Source organism: Sander lucioperca, chromosome 20 (genome assembly GCF_008315115.2).
Source record: "Sander lucioperca isolate FBNREF2018 chromosome 20, SLUC_FBN_1.2, whole genome shotgun sequence".
Taxonomy (NCBI): Eukaryota; Metazoa; Chordata; class Actinopteri; order Perciformes; family Percidae; genus Sander; species Sander lucioperca.
The window spans coordinates 7,416,167-7,434,364 of record NC_050192.1 but is presented as its reverse complement, the minus strand read 5'-3'; the positions used below and the strand labels follow the sequence as shown (position 1 = coordinate 7,434,364).

General features: G+C 40.4%; 1 protein-coding gene across 1 annotated transcript; it reads left to right on the top strand.

The window, feature by feature from the left end:
* Positions 1-545: 545 nt before the first annotated feature.
* On the top strand, positions 546-17,511 carry mtpn (myotrophin). Its single transcript, XM_031313527.2, has 4 exons — positions 546-936; positions 5,014-5,127; positions 6,077-6,160; positions 16,177-17,511. Exons 1-4 carry the CDS (start codon positions 865-867, stop codon positions 16,261-16,263), a joined length of 357 nt encoding a protein of 118 aa, XP_031169387.1. The 5' UTR covers positions 546-864; the 3' UTR covers positions 16,264-17,511.
* Positions 17,512-18,198: the final 687 nt, after the last annotated feature.

Genomic DNA, 18,198 nt, shown 5'->3' with positions numbered 1-18,198 from the left:
GTGACATGGCATGGCATGTAAAGTCACTTGGTCAATATGGTTTGCATTTGCCTTTTGTGACTATAGACATCTCATCATAAAACAAAAAACTACATAATTAAAAAAAAACATCTTTATATAAAGTGACTTGTTTTATTTATAATTTGATTGTATTTATTTCATTTTATATCCCATATATGTTTACCACTGGTTTTGTTTAATGTTTACTGTGCGTGCCTACTGTCTCTCTGGGTGTGCACCCGTTCTCTTAATAGATCCATGGTGTGCACAAAAAGCAGTCATGGCCCATATAAGATTAGGAATTTCCGTTTTTATACTTCCATGGTAACGCCGAAGCACCAATCATTATCTGCATATGTTTCTAAGGATATAAATAATAGTAATAAAATATCATCAAGTGTACGCAAGAAATATACAACTAACATGTGCTTTGTAATAAGAATTTATGAAAACGTAGCTACAAGTCGTACATTGATGTAGCCGATTATATTGGGAATAATTCCTTTCAACATTAGCACCTAAACCTAGGCCTAAACACAACATAACTTCCGGGTAACGGCACCGGAAACACTTCTAGCTTGCAGAAAGGCGGATCCCTTTCAGCTACTTTGCCTTTCAGAACTTCTTTTGAGTCTATATTTACCTGCCATTCCTCGGCGGGTCACGCCAAATCCAACAAAAATCGCTTTCTTAAGTATTACAACGACATTTTATTCAGTCGAGTTCTGCAACCTTACTCACCACGACGACAGGAGGAGTTTTCAAGCTATAGCTAGCTAGCTAACTTTAACGCACTAGCATTTAACTTGACAACTGCCCTGCAGCATAACAGGGAAGGAGCAACACCGGAGCAAACACAGGAAGATGGGAGATAAAGAATTGATGTGGGCATTGAAGACCGGAGACCTCGATGAGGTGGAAGCCAAACTAGTAACGGTAAGATAACGGTGATTTGTGGCTGCTTAGCTAGCTAATGTAACTAACGCCAGTAATCAGGCTGGCTAGCTAGCTAGTTTACGGTTAGGTTCACTAATATTGGGGGAGTGTTGTATCCGTACCGTTATGTGTAACGTTAGCTAGCTAGTTTATGGAGCTTTAATTGAGCTTGAATTCGTTTTGAAACATTTTAAGGCTGGCGTAACACGTTAGCGTAGACCTAACATACACATCTAAACGCCAAGTTAGCATAACGTTAGTTAGCGACACACAGTCACAATGGGTCGGTGTTTTGCTGACTATATCTCGGCTCTAATCGTCATTAACATTGCAACGTTACTTGGAGGGTTTGGGTGTTTAGTTCGGCTAGCAAAACGCTATCATTGCCACTTTCCGCTGAAGGCAACCTGTTGGTAAGCTAACTAACAACAGCATCAGCTGGTACGTGGTAACGTTACACATTGTAGATAGACAGCTGACTTCTATCGTTAGGTCGATTGTAATTTCAGCAGCAGTGACCACAATAGTTGTTGATAACAGATAAGTTTTTGGACAACGTTTATTATAGTCGGTGGAATGGGGATCTGTCAATGTGAGATAGTAGGTCATTGCTAGCGAGCTAACCACCACACGGGCCCGTGCTCCAGCAGTGTCTAGTTTAGTGATTCTCAACGTTCGGTCCGTGGGACCCAGTTAAATTATTATGACTTACTTTTTTTTTTTACAAAAAAATTCTAGTTCAACGAATTATAATTATTATTTATAAGCCATATATATATATATATATATATATATATATATATATATATATATATATATATATATGGCTTACGTGCAGTTTAATGTCACAAATTATTATTTTCCAAAAACTGAGTGTCCCAAATGATGAGGGTCTTATTTGAGACAGGTTAGGGTAGCACAGGTGGTTTAGCAGGTTCAATATTGCGGCAATATTCTAGGGTTGACAAGTGGTGCTTTAACAAAATATCTCCACACTTAGATTTTAGATAATCATCAGTAATGTGGACATAATGTCTAAGTGGGTAAAGGCAAATAATAGAACAGCTAGAACAGTCTGGTAGGTTCAGAAAAGTACATCACTTTACTGTAATGCAGCCTTTTAAAACCAGTAAAAGACAACACTTATGTCATTACGATAACCAAAATCTAAGACGATATCTAGTCTCATATCACGATATCGATATATTGCCCAGCCCTAGTGTTATTTATTTATTTATTTATTCATATATAACCTCTGTAAATTTAGCAGCGGCGCACCGCCATTATAAAATTGTTGCCGCTGCTCCTTCAGCATTTTTTAAAATGTCATAAATTCGTGATTAAACGACTGCAGAGCCGTCTGCTCCACTGTACTCAAGCGAACAGTCATCTGCTCTCTCCCCCCTTTGAGGGTGAGCAACTGGAACAGTGACAGGATGTTATCACTCCAAAAGTCATGACAACTAGAGATGCACCGATTGACTGGCTGGTGACCGGAATTGGCCAATTTTCACGTGATCGGCCATTACAGGCGACCGGCTGGGCAGTGTGACATATGCCGATTTTTATTTTTTTTCAAATTTTTTTTTTTTTATTTTACTTTTCAAATGCTGTAAATAAATAACATTGTAAAGCCTACCATACACAATGCATAGGAATTATATATATATATAGGCTAGCAAATAACAATAAACCCACTATTAAGTACATTATCTTAATGCAGTGTAACTACTGTAGCATGTAAATAATGCACATAAAATACAAACGTGAACAAGGGCGTTCAACAATCGCCATTATATCAAATCAACAGCCACGTGCAACCTAGCTAGCAGGTGAAGAACACAAACAATGAAATCACCAGCCAACAATAAACTGACAACATAAGTTATACAACTTACAGTTGTCAAGGACGCACATATGCGATTGCCCCTGGCTAGTTATGCTGTGGAGTGAGTTTTTTCCTTTCTCTACCTTTTTTCCACCGGGTGGCGCACGTTCCCACTCGCACCCGCTCGCGGTGTGAAGCGCGTGTCCGCACTATTCTCCGACATGAACTGTAACAATCATAGAAGTTTAGTTTGCTAAATATATCACATTTGTTTAGTTGGATATTGGATTTGAAAAGAAGGAAATTGTTCTTTCATAACATTGCACTTTAGATGTGTGAGAATTTCCCACACCAGGAGTAATTTATATAGTTCAATTTTATAGCGATCGATTATCTGTTCAAAAAATGTTCTATGTAAAATGTTCTATTAAAGTAAAGAGAGAAAATAAATATTTGTGTGTGCTGTAAAGTGGTTAGAAAAAAATGAAATCGGAATCAGCTAAAATCGGTATCGGCAGGTCAAACTCACTGAAAAATCGGAATCGGCCTAGAAAATTGTAATCGGTGAATCTCTAATGACAACCAAATAAACAACAGCGCAAGTACAGCATTTTCTCCTCCGGCAGAGTGAGAAACAACGCCGAAAGCCTCAACAGCTAATTTACCATCCTGTGAAATGTGACAGCTATACTGCTGTGCAAAGCGAAAAGACCGTAACTCAGTTTTGGTCGAAAATTAGTTATTGTCATTTTGGGGACATTAAATATCTGCTTTATCATGTGGACAAATATCTTGTGTCAATTTTATTGTTTTGGGGAGAAAATTGTGTGTTGTCTTTGTCGTAACTTCAAAAGCCATAGAGAAGCCCAGGCTTCTCTATGGCAAACAAAGACAAAGAACCGTAACTGATGTTACGGTTCTTTGTCTTTGTTTCATGGTGCTTCAGAATGCTCAAATTGAGTTAAGGTACTCTGTAAATGCGATGTCCGCGCGCGCGCGCGCGCACACACACACACACACACACACACACACACACACACAGCAGAGGATGAAGCTGACACGCAGCACATGTACCTGACTGGGAAAGATACCGCTACGCTCGTTACTGTAAGTAGGCTACAATAAAACCTAAAATACCAAGCTAGCTCTTTCATCCCCAGATTAGGTGTTCATATGAGGGTCTTGTGCAACAAGATATTCCTCTACATAAATAGGCTAGCTAATTCTACTTCTATATTCTGTTATGGAGGCCCATTTCAGAGCTAATTAATGCCTCCCCTCCCCCCCATTTGCCTCTATCTTTAATATTCAGACAATTAGTTTGTCATATATAGTTTTGAGAAAAGTTGGAACTGACAGCTACAGCTGTGACTGATATCTGGAGGGCCACCTGGAACACTAAGCTGTGTGTGTGGTTAGTGTTAAGGGAACGAGGAAGAGTGGTGAGTGTGTCTGTCTTTTCTCTTGGCTGCAAGGCTGACCGTCTGAAGTCTACAGCACCACAGCAGGAAAGTGAAGGGTAGAGGATGGTACATGCAATTGTTGGTCCCTGAATTACAGTGTGAGCTTGTAGCAACAGTGAGACTGTCCGTTTCAAGGAAAAGCGGTCCTCAGATCTCCCCTTTTAATGCATTTTGCTGGCTTGTGACTAGGGCTGGCTATCGTTGATTTCATTTCCGATTCAATAACAATTCGATTAGGGATATTTCATTTGCAAAACCAATTTTGCTTGAATACAAAAGTCATTCTACAAGTGTACAAGGTTCCCTCTAACCTGGTGCATTATTACAATTAAATAATGTTTACATTATTTGACCCCAAGGTAGTTGCATTAATGTACTTTTTATTTAACATGAACACACTACAGCAGTCAACACAAAGTGCAACTCTACAGTGAGTGAGTATTGAGTGACAGTTCATTCAGATGTATGTGAGTCCAAGGGCCAGGCCAGTTTTTCCCTCGCCAAAATGTAGCTTGACTTTGGAGCATTATTTAATTATTCTTCCCAACCAGCTAGCATGGCATAGTTGGTACCACTAGATTCCTTAGGTCTTCTAGTTGATACAGACAGAGATCGATTATGGATTTGAGTCTATCGGATAATTCAAATGAAAATCTTTTCTCGATCTCGATTTGAATCCGATTTGATTTTTTTTTTTTTTTTTTATCCCAGCCCTACTTGTGACAGCACTGAGTTTTTATTTTTTTATTTTAGCCCTGTTAATGTGCTTTTTTTCCCCTTTTGCAGGCTGAAGATGTAAACCGGACCTTGGAAGGTGGGAGGAAGCCTCTGCACTATGCTGCAGACTTTGGTCAGACAGATGTGGTGGAGTACCTCATTTCTAAGGGAGCAGATATTAATGTGAGAGCCACAACAACCAGCTCCCATCACATTGTTTTGGTGTTCATTTCTGCACTGTCCAGGGTTGCAAGGACCACAAAAAATAACTATGTCCATAACTTTACTTTATAGACTAGTTCAAACAAAATAAGGAGTTCAAATCAAACAGTTTGCCATTAGGCTTAAAGTAGTCCGACTATTAAAAGCAGTTTATGATATGCTATTTCAGCCATTGTCCATTCTCTCATTCAATTTGCCAGACCTCACATTTAGCCTGATAGGCCCCCTGAGCCTAGATAGTCTCTTCTAGTGTTGTTGTAGTAGATTGAGCCGTATCCACTAAAAGGGCACTTACCTGCCCAACAGTATTGACATCTGCGATTTGGAGCACTTTTGTAATTGTCAGCTTTTTCTAAAGGTCTCATATGCCTGTTCAGTAACTAGTAGAATCGTATGTGCAAAGCAGCATGAATCGACTACAAGACCTAGATGGTTGTCTGTTATTTGTAGATCAATAGTGTTCTGTAGAGTTTCTAGGGTGAGTTTCTCCCTGATGTTCAAGGCAACCACATTAGTTAGGTGCATTGGATACAACAGCTCAACATCATAGCATCCCCTAGTTCGGTCTTCACAGGCACAAGGATTTAAAGTCGTACCAACATAGTCTTTCCTTCCAACCCCAAAAGTGTTTGCTCATTTATCTAGATAACCAGCTAAGCTTCTGAAACATGGGAGAAACATATAGTGTTGAAGTGCAGTGTGCTTTCTTTTCATTTCCGGATATGATAAGGGATAAGTAAAACCTCTCTCTCTCTCACAGGAATTCTTTTTCTCATTTATATTTGAGAAAAAGAGGGATGTGCCCATTGTGTATGAGGATTGGGGGTCATGCCTATGATCTGCTCATACATTTCCCAAAACAATTTGTTCTGTCTTCCACTCATGCCTTTCTCACCTGCTCCCCACACAGGCTCCAGACAAACACGGGCTCACTCCACTGATCTCTGCCTGTTTCGAAGGTCACACCTCCTGTGTCAAGGTCCTGCTAGAAAAGGTTGGTACTTTTATTTGAGCATGCACTTATTCATGCATCTGCACACAGAAGTGCCCTGGTGTCCTTCACCCCTGAGTGCATGTTGATGTGTCCAAGGCTCCACGTGAGCATTGAGTGCTGATGAGGTAACTCATTGGACAAAAGGCCCTTTAACACAGTCCTGTGGAGGCTGTGCTGGAATGTTCATAGAGCATGACACAGTATTGCTGCTGTTCATTTGTTTTGTGTCTGTGTTTTAAGCGGTTTCATTCATAGGTGCACATGCCCTTTGCTCTGCCCCATTCTTCAGCCTTGCTCAGGTGTTGAGCTCTGGAACTATCTTAAATGCTACCTCAGTCAGATAGATGCATGTGAACATGTTCACACACAGTCACATCTGTGAGGAGAGTGACTATACTGAGTCAGGCACAATTGTCCTAGGCTGTAGATATTCACTTGAATAAGAAGCATACTATGATACATGTCCATCACAGTCAAATGGGAAGCCTCATTTGTAGGTGGAGGAGCTTTCTATTGGAAAGTCAATGCCTCTTGTACATCTTACCTGTGTGACTCAGTACATGAATGGCAGTAACATACATGTAAGTGACAGATCTTCTACTCGAGGCTGGTGGAGTTCCGTTTTACCACTGCTCAAATGAGCCAGACTGCAGTTGGATTGATGTCCCTGTGGATAATGAATGTCACACTAATGGGAGCTACAATAGCTACTTGTCTTTCAAGACCTCCTTCAGTTCTTTGTCTCTGGTACCCCTTTGTCATTGAACACTCGTGTTTCATTAGAATAAAACCGATGTGCATAGCTGACATCTTCCTGATTTAATATCATTATTATTTTTATATCTGTAGCATGCCCCATGTCACCCAAAAAACTTAAGTGGCAGTCAAGCTTATTGGTCACATTTTGTAGCTGCAATCCATTACACTGCAAGAATGCAATGATGCAATGAACGTGAGCTTAACAATGGGCATGGAAGAGCTTTAAAAATTATTAAATATTTGAGGTTTCACATCAGTAACTAAAATGTATGGTCAGTTTTAGTCTATTGCTTGGATGTAAAGTTAATGGCACTAGCTCAGCACCACTATGAGAGAGGAGCCTACATCAGCACTGCATGATGCCATGTAGACGGCTTGCATGCATTTACAGTCAAAGTCAGCTGCAAACCAGCAGCAGTGTGTTCCAGCCAGGCTAAATGAGGCAGGGTAAATGAAAGCTCCTCTACAGAGTTGTTTCATGGTGGCATCATCTTGGCTCAACAAAAGTAATGGGAAGAGGGGAGGGGGCATTCACACGCTAAGTCATACCAATTAGGGAAGTCATTTTTGCACTATACAATCGCATATGCACCATTAAGGCAGACTTTTCAATCAGTTCTCAGTTTTAACTGCACGGTGAAGCAGACGTTTGAAAAGAGGAAACTAATCTATTTATGGGAAACACTGATGTTCAGCTAGAGAGACACTGACGTGGTACTCCACTGCTTACTTATTCCTGTTGGCATCAGCTGTATCAATCCCCCATTTTCATCAACACAGCCGCATGCCCCGCCCCTCCCATCAACAAGCCAGCAAAGTCTTGCAAGCAGTCGGCCAGCAGCTGGCTACTGCTGTCAGCTGGCCGCCAGTGCTGTTGGCTCAAAGATAAACTGAATATAAATATATAAGATAAACAATTGGCCAGTGCCAACAGGAAGACAATTTCAGTTTATTAACTCAGTAAGTTCTTTCCCATAAAAGTAGCTAGCGTAATGCTGGTAAGCATCGGCACTTACATTGTTCTGAATTCAACTTCTACTCGACACAGAATTATTGTCTATTGCGGTTTAAAAGCAGTATTAACTTTCAGTTTTGTGACAACAAGATATTTTTTGTTTGTCTTATTTTGGTGATGCAGAAACGTTTCTTTGAGAAAGGTCTTCTAAGAAAGGGGAAGTACAGTTCTGAGCTGTCTGTTTCCCACAAATTAGAAAGCAATTTGTGGCGGGGGGGGTTGTCCTCGTGAAAGCCAAAATCTCTTCTACGTCTGAAATGGGCAGCTATTCAATTACCACCTCTACATTGTAAATTAAAGCCCCTTGGGTGAACCTTTATAGAAAAGCCTTTGTCTGTGGTATCATATGAGACAAGACAAGGAGCCATAGCTCATCTGAACAGGGACTACAGTGGAAGGCGAAGATATGAGCGAACCCATGGGTTTGCTCTTCTCATGGCTTCGTATTCATCTCCACTAAGCACCAACAAGGATTAACACACAATTGCAGCCAAAAGGTCACCAGTCACCACTGGGACCAGATCTCAATAAATCTATCCCTGGCAGTTCTGAAAACTCACCGTGTGTCTTAACGTTAGATAAATAGATCCCACAGCCACCTTATTGACCATGCTGCTGCACATCCACTCAGTCTGGCAACACCTGTAGTACCACAGCTACCACAGTGCAGTGGATAAAAGGAATCCACTGAGAATAATGAATTGTGACTATTCAACTGCCAGTCTTGTGTTTGCAGACATAATGGCATGGTTCCCTGGTGCATCATGGGAGCTGACCCCTGCCCCCCTGACTGTGTGCTGTGCTGTTGCTGGCAATGAATTATGAAAGGCCATTTTAACCCCAATAGGTGACCCAGCTGTAAGATCATTGTCAAGGATAGTGACTGCAGCCTGCAGAGGCCAGCCAGTTAATTATAAGTCAACAATGAAAGGGCACACACAGGAATGCACACATGAATAGCTTGCATCATTTTCCTCTATGAGGAACATGACCATTGACTAGGAAGAAATGCAGTATTATTTTGTAAAGTCAGTTCCTATTGTTGCCTCAGCTTTTAAACTTGACCCTATAAGGTGTCATTCTTATTGTGTGTGTCCTTAAAAGTACAAAGTAGGGATTGGCCATTTATTTTTCTCACAGTAGTCCGTAAGTAAGACTTTTAAAGTAAAACATCTTCCAATGGGCTTTGCCAGCTTGATTGACTTGACTTTTTTTTGTTGAGAGGGATGTACACACTACATGCCCTGTAAACACAAAAGCTGGTTCCTAATAATTCTTTCTGTGAGTGTATATACACATACTACCGGTCAAAAGTTTGGGGTCACTTAGAAATTTCCATTACAGACAGAATACCAGATGAGATCAGTTGCATTGTTTTTGTAACCAGGGCAGCAGTTAAGGGAGAACCCTTTTGCAATTATGTAAGCACATAATGTAATCTGAAAACTGCTGCCCTGGTTAAAAAAGCAATGCAACTGATCTCAGCTGTTATTCTGTCTATAATGGAGTGGAATGGAAATTTCTAAGTGACCCCAAACTTTTGACCGGTAGTGTATATTTCAACCAGAGCGTAGCTGACACAGCTTGCGCCAATACAGATATAGATCTTTCTTGTTTTTTTGCACTGGGTGTTATAAAATCTACCCTTTTTACAGATTGGTAATTAGGGCTGCAACTAACGATTATTTTAATAATCGATTAATCTGTCGATTATTTTTTCGATGAATCGGATAAAAAAAAAAGCATTCACTTACATCAACTCAATACATACTTACATACATACTTGTTGTTTTAGTTAATAGTTGTGTAAACGTAAGTAACCCAAAGAGCAGATACAGACGACACACAGACACACAGACACACACACACACACACACACACACACTTGAAGCTTATTCATTAAATTACCGTCATTGTAGTAAGTGCAAATTAAGTTAATTTGTTCACCACATTTAAACACAGCTTAAGATGACCAAGTGCTATAGAAATTAAAAAGTACAACACACACAAATATATTTGTCAACAATAACTGATACGGGACAAAGCACAGAATATATACATGACAACAGATTGAAAAATGAATGGGCCAAAAAAGGCGAGTGAATAAAAACTTTAGTTAGTCTTTAGTCTTGCCTGCTTTACTACTGTTATTAACGAGCTAACGCTAGCTTGTCATGCTAGTCAGCTGGATAACGAGTAAACACCAGCACCAGAAGAGAGACGTTACGTTCCTCACTTCAAAACAGAACAGAAGTAGGATTGTGTAGTGACTTTACCCTGCTGTTGAACTCCCTTCCTCCTCATCAAGGACTCCAACATGTTTACGTTTTAGGTGCTGAATCATCACCGTGGTGTGCCCGTGCCATGCCATGTTGCTTTTGCTTATCTTGCAATTAACACATTTTCGATTTATTTAGTGTGAAATGCTCCCACACGTTGGATGACTTAGGTCGTACTGATTTCTCTGCCTCCGCCATGTGTTTCAGAACAACGTTAAGGGTCTCTCTGGTCTCTCTCCGTATTTCCTCTACCCCCGCTCTGCTCTTTTTTTTTTTTTCTTTCGCTCCGCACAGCACTCGACTCAATTGCTTTTATCTCCGCGACTGAGTGGCGTGTCGCGCGACACAACGAATCGATAATGAAATTCGTTGCCAACTTTTTTAATAATCGAATTTTATCGATTCGTTGATGCAGCCCTATTGGTAATGTTTTACTGCTGCCAGCGCGTCAATAATCTGATATAAGCATTGGATTTAAAGTAAGTTTTGAACGATGCTCTGGCCAAATATTTGAAGACCTGTTCATGGGAGACTTTCAGTTTTATTCTCTAGTGCCATAATGAAAACTTAATGGACACTTTGGCAGGTCAGTGGCATTGCGTTACTGACCCACTGCTGCTTTGTATGGCTTCATAATCCAGGATGATAATGCATCTCAATTTGACTGGAGACACCCTGGGAGTCCCTAGGCTGTCTCTAACTTAGCCACTAGCTTCTCTTTGACTGGATAATGTTTGGACAGTGAGGTGTTCATGAGGGGTCATTATACAAGTTGGGGAACACTCATTAATGTAAGTGGTTGGCTGGATGTCCACTGGGGATGGCATAGTGTGTCCTAAAAGGCAGCAACAGGGAGGAGTATGGGCCGCAGATATTGTAACTCCATACATACCCAGAGTATCAATCTGTGGCAGACTCTCTAGAATACTGTTGAAGGCAATATGGGTGTGTGTGGTGACCAGAAGAAAATGCTCCTCCAAGGATTGTTTTAGCTTGAATATGATGGTGCACAGAAGGTACACAAGTGTCTTTGTTAGATAGACACCTTGGTTCCCAGTCAAGCGTAGTATTGATGGTGAAAGGGCTAGGGTAAAGGTGTAATCCTGTTTCCTGCCATCTAAATGAGGCCTGTAGAGTCAGTTACTAGGTATGGTCTTGAACCAGCTCCTAATGACCTCCCTGGAGCTGGAGAAATAAGGGAGGGGGGAAAGAGTTTTTCCTCCTATCTTCACATTCTCCTCTTCAGCCCCTGAACTCACTTGAGTGGAGAGCACAATGACTGGTTACCAGGTACCTAGTCTCGCATTGCCAGACCTTACCACAGCACTGCTGAGTGCCTTCACATAGGGCTGGATGATTAATCGAAAAATAATCGTAACCGAAATTCAGAGCCTATAACCGACGTAATTTTACCAAGTCGGTTATTTCGGTCTTTTAATTCTATTAATATTTCCGCGGCCGCCCACTGTGTGTTAATGTACTTTCCCCTTAAAACATATTACGGCCGCCACGTGTGTAGTCACGTGACTCCGCCCCGTCCAGTCTGCGACCATAGGTGCTTTCCGATCGGATAGTACTTGTACTTTTTAGAGGAAAAGTACACTTCTAAGTAGTTCTAAGAACTACTCTCCCCCAAAATCTTTTTTCCCGTTTGCATTCCCACTGGCCAAGTGGCCATAGGGACTGGTAGGAGGGGTAAGGGAGCGACGCAAGCACGGCAATGGTCTTTATAGCATCGTCACTAGACCTTAGCGCCACATACAACAACAACAACAAATGATGCTAATACTTGTGCACTTTTCCTATATTAAATGCACGTCCATTCTCGTAGTAATTCACGTAATGTTTTGCTCAACACAGACGGGGCTTTATTATACTCAGAACAGACCCCGTGTGTGTGTGTGTGTGTGTGTGTGTGTGTGTGTGTGTGTGTGTGTGTGTGTGTGTGTGAGACGCAGGACACGCTTGTGGAGTTTAACTCCGAAAAGACAGTTAACCACAGGTTCCCGTTAATCTTATGATGGACATTTATTATTTACTTTCTACATTTTTAGGAAACTTTTTTTTTTTTTTTTACATTAAAATTACTTTTTCATAAGACGTTTTTATTTCATTGTAAAATCTACTGTTGTAGATTTCATTTTCATTTCATTAATTGCTATCTGTGTGTTGTTTCCTTATTTTAGAATCACAAAGATAGGATTATGCACTCTTTCATTAGAAAAAATAACCGTGAACATATTTACAGTATAAGAATTTTTTTTTTTAAATAATCGTTCAATAATCGTAATCGAGGTAACTTGTTCGATTAATCGTGATTATGATTTTAGCCAAAATCGTCCAGCCCTACCTTCACACATACATTCCAGGATCTGAGAAAAAAACCCACTCTGGGTTGTTTGCATGTCTTTTAACAAAGCACAATCGTCATGGGCGGTGCTAGGCTCCGGATGCAGAGACAATGGCTACGCAAAATAGTCTCTGGAAGTTAACTGTTCACACAATACAGTAACGTGAGCTATTTCAATTAGCTGGATACATGGTTAAACGTAATTTTCTCTTACCAGTGTATCCCTGTGTGTATTTTGTAAGTAAGTTAGTCAAATTTATTCATATAGCTATTTTCACTTTAAAAAAATCACCAAGTGCTTGACATAAAACATACAATATGATACATATTAAAACAGAGTACAATTAAAATCACAAGGTAATACATTTAAAAAAAAAAAAAAAAAAAGTGTGGAGAGGTCATCCAAAGGCCTGTTTAAAAACTTAAGTCTTAAACAGTCTTCATAACAAATCCCCTCCAATCTGTCCCAAAACGCTCCAGTTAGATAGTTAATAGTCTCGCTTTGCCAGACCCTCCTCCAAAGCGTCCTGAAGGAGGGTCTGGCTACTCCACATAGCATTCGGGGATGGGAGGAAAACGTGCTCTGGTTTAATGGCATTTCTTTAAACCAATCAGAATCATCATGGGTGGTGCTAAACTCTGCACAGAGCCGCTGCAAAATAGTTGTGCGAGAGAAAACTCAGATTGGACCAATAGTCTAGCTAGCTGTCTCAATTTACCATGCAGAGATCTGAGGAGCAGTCAACAGTAGTCCTCATAAATCTACTGAATTTAAAATTCCAAGACAAAGAAAGCGGAAGGAAACGGGGAATACATGTATCCGGCGGAATTTCCTGCAGTACCGGAGCAATCCCAGAAGTGGAACGTGAATGATATAGACTAGATAGTTAATGCCAAAAACATAATCTTTGTAAATATTTACAATCATTCCCCGAAAGAACCAAGCAGCCTGCCTTATTGCACAATCCAAAGTTTCTTAAAAACTTGCCATTTTCAATGTGTAGCTTGCTAGCTCGGAGTTTGTGGTTGTTATTTCCTTTAGCGAACAGAGTTGAAGAATGGTAACACAAAGAGAGAAGAAGATGAGGGACATTCGCCAGAACATCCGGTAGCACTGGATATTCCAGCGATTATCCTGGAAATGAACAGTCATTGATCCAGACTACCAGGTACCTGATACGAATGAGTCAGCACGATTGGAAAAGTGACACAACAAATGCTTTATCACTATTTATACTTTGGTTCAGCAATGTTTTTAAATATGAATAAAACAACACTGCATATCAGGATCCCCCAGGAATCTGTTCTGTCCTGTCTCTGACCAGATAAATTACACTGAAGGAACCCTCTGTGTATTTACAGATAAGATAAGACGAGGAGGATCATTTCACTTCCTTTTTGAAATTGCAAGTGCTGGACAGAAAAACCATGTTAAGTAAACCTCCTAATTCACACTGTCCTCATGTTTTCTGGATTCAAATCCTTCCTGAACCGCAACATGTTTTGAGATGAGTTATGATCATTTGAATCCAGTTACGATGAGACTCCAGGAAGTCAAAGGTCTTGACCAAGACATCGCTCGGCACATACAGTAACCCCTTAAAAAGGCAAGTTGTAGGTTTTGCATATCATTTTTTTTACGGATTAAACCAGAGATATAATGTGTTTAATTAATGAGCTTTAGTGGTGTTTGTAGTCAAATTTCATTAACTTTGAACATAGCCAGGCTAGCTGTTTCTCTGTTTCCAGTCTTTGTGCAAAGCTAAGTCTTTGTGCTAGTCGTTGGATGGCTATAGCTTCATATTTAGCTTACAGGCGAGGGCCTCGGAAAGAAAGCCAAACATTACACAACAGGGCTTTAACATAAATTGAGTGTTGGCAGGTTCACACTTCTGAGAATTGTGAAGCATGTTCTGAATTGACAAAACCGTCTCTTACTTTGTCTTTCGTCTCCTTACCAATTAGAGATGCAGATCTGACAGGTTACCCTCCTCAGCCCTGGTAAATCTCCCTTGCTCGGGATGCACTCTGTTGCTCCTGTGGCATGGAATTTGCACCCAGACAACCATCCTCACAATGCCGAGCACTTGAACTGGATCGCATTGTTTTTGATGCCCTGCTACTCCACACAACAATAGACTCTCTCTGCCATGACTGTAAGCCCTTTGCTACGAGGCTAAAGTTGGCAGGGCACACAAAAGGACATCTCTTCGCTACATGCCCCTCAACTCCTCTGTTACTGTTTTGTCACTACATGTGCATTCAACCCATTGCTTGTCTCATTCTGGTTTTTTTTACATTTCTTTTTTTTTGTCCTTGATAATCTGATGGTCCACTTACATCTCTTTCACATTCACTCCCTTATCCCTCAGCGCTCTAATGAATTTGTGCATCTGTGGCTTTGTTTTGCATGTGCTGTCTGTTTAAAGACTGACAGGCCAGTGCTAAGTGACTGAGTTAGAGTAAAATAAAAGTGACAGACGCTCATTGCCATGTTTTAAACTGCCTATATTTGGAGCAATTAATATCTTATGTTACTATACCACACATTTTAATAATGAAACAATGACATAAACAATGTCTAAAATATGTATTGCATAAACACTTGTCTTTAAGTTACTTTACAGCCATTGAATCTGTAAGCATTTTAAATTAACAAGTCAGGACTACAATCCTTAAATCCTGGTATAAAAGAATCACCAGTAGTACTAGTTTCAGATAATAACACCTACCTGGGGGTACCCTGGTTATTATATAAGTGATTATTGGTCAGACTGTTGAGCTAAAGCTATGCTGGCAGCAGCTGACACTTGTTGTCAGCTGCCAAGAACTGACTGTCAACCTCAGGCTGGCCTCTGTTCCACTAAATACTTTAAAGGTGCTCTAAGCCATGTCACGGGTTTTTTAGGCTACAACATTTTTGTCACATACAGCAAACATCTCCTCACTATCCGCTAGCTGCCTGTCCCCTGAACACTGTAAAAAACGTGGTCTCTGTAGACAGTCCAGGCTCCACAAACAGTAACAAAAACAAACTGCGCCAACCTGCACCACAAAACATAACAGTCTTCCAGCCAATAACCGACATGAAGGATTTGGGGGTTAGTGCGCAGAAGGGAGGGGGAGGGGACGGGATGAGGAGTAGGGAGGGGTGAGCTAGCCTCCGTCTTTCTGAAAAAGTGTACTGGTGTCTACTGTTTGTATTCTAAGATAAATGACCATCAGCTATTGCACTTGCTATCAGAAGTTGAAATCTCAAACAAAGTTAAACAATTTATTTAATAGCATACAAAAACCTACAGCTCCCAGGAAAATTAACAGCGTGGGTACTTAGGTCATTGTAACTTGGTTTCTTCCATATCCATAATATTTACCAATGCTGTAACCTCTGTTGTCTGACATGTCTGTTCGACCCGCCTTGTCCTTATTTAGATATGGCTCTATTAGTTGCAAATGGGCATTGGACGCTTTATTCGACAAGCGGCTATAGATTGAAGTCTCAGCTCATCACCTTAACCCCTGACTCAATGAAGCGGAGTTGGCATCATACTGTGAAGAAGACTTGATGCACCTACTGAGCATATTTAATATTCATGTCCCCTCTCCTCCACAGGGAGCTGACAAAGACCGAAAAGGACCGGACGGCATCAGTGCCTTTGAAGCTGCCGAGGACGATGCCATAAAGGCTCTGCTCAAGTGAGACAGCACAGTGTTGGAGGTGGCTGGGCAGGTGGGTGAATGGACAGACAGATGGATGCAGTGGTCCCCTGACAGAAGATGGACTCTCCTCTTTTACCCTGATCAACCTCTGTCTTACCACTGCTTTTGTCTGTTTGTTGGAGGGTCATTGTGTCCGTCTGGTGATTTTCCTTTACCTTGTTTTTTTTTTTTTTCCCCAAGTTTTTGGGATAGGATTTTCTCTTGTTTTGGCCTCTGTTTGTAGCCATTTAACAGAAGGACTTGTCAGTTATTTCTCCCTTAGGGACCAAACACTGGGGGAGCCCTCTCGCACCTGGATCCTAGAACTGCTCAGACTAGAAATCACACTCTGTAATGTAAACGCAAAGCTTAGCACTTAAATACACATCTCTCATTTGCAGTTCTCTCTTGTAAATCAAATGGTAATAGATCAATAGTGTTAACAATTTTTTACAACTTCAATATAAGTATTGTATGGCCAGGGCTTAATCCCATGAAATGAACAGTAATTGCACTGTACTGTACTTGATAGATTGAAAAGAGAGGTTGTAGAATCACATTATATTAACCTTTCAATATGTGTGGCCTCGTCCTCTAACTTGATTTCTTTTTTAATAGACCAGACCAGTCCCTCCAATCTTTTTTTCATTTTGGAAATGTTGGTTGAGAGAGGTCCAGGGGTTGAAATTTCCTTTTCTACTCAGCATATCACTTACATATCAAAGCGTGTTTTTGACAAATTTTACGTTGGTCATGCATTAATGATATTCTGTATTCTTTGACCAATCATCATGCTGGTTAACTAAAAGACTTGAATGTTGCAATTTTAAAATTGGTTACTGAATCCCTTTTCGAAACAATGTTAACAGCACATAATAGAATAAGCAATTCTAGATATGTTATTTTTGTCATCCCTGGAGTGAGAGCGAAAATATGTTTGTTTGTTGCAGCTTCTCTGTGTATTTTGTAATTGATGGGCTCTGGGGGCTCTGAATGATGGGTAAATGGGGGTTAGAGTTGAAACTGGATGGTGGGGGCTGTTAGCATTCCCCTTGCCTTGGAATTGGTTAGAAGCCCTGCCTGTTTTGCTGCATGACAAAATTGCCTTTGCTTTTATGCTATGAAATGGTCGCTGGTCCTCTCTTGGTTGCTTTCAAATGAATTACTACTATGTAATGGACAAAACATGCTCTTGCTGACTTTGTTGTGACAAAAAGTTGTAAAACAGAAATAAAAATATCTATAAAAACAATTCTGTCACCTGAACTTTGTTTGAAAACTGACTGAATAAGAGTAGCTGTGAAGTCACCCATAACGTTGCCTGATCAGGTGGTAAACTGAGAACGATGCATCCTATTAAAAAAAATACTCTGCTGTTATTTGACAGCTGATCCAGAAAAAAAGCCTTAATTTACTCAGAATTTTCCACCTTGTAAAAATGTAACTGCCACTCAGTCCACTGTTTTCCAGTACCATAGAATCAGATGAATAACATTAATTAATTAATTAATTTTCTAGTACAAGCGACATCATGCTGACTGACAAATTTAACCCATGGTATTCTCATAGCCTCTGGCAATCTAATCAATATTTGTGAACTTATGCGACTCAGTTCCAAACATTCAAAAAGTACAGACTGTAATCTTTGTCGTCATACCAATGTACCGCCTCAAGCTGTTCCATTATGAACCTCAGACTGACTTTGACTCACACTAGATTTGTCTGGATTCAAAAAAGCTTCTTTATACAAGGACAGTTCATTCTAATACAGAAAATGAGCCGCCATCCACAGAAAATTATAGCAACCATACAAAGTATTGTTATAGTTAATGCTGCATGAGTTCATTTTGTGTGACCACTGCATCAATTTAAACAGGAATCATGAGGGTTTGCATTGTCAAAAATTGTACTTTGCTAAACAGAATTCAGTGAAATT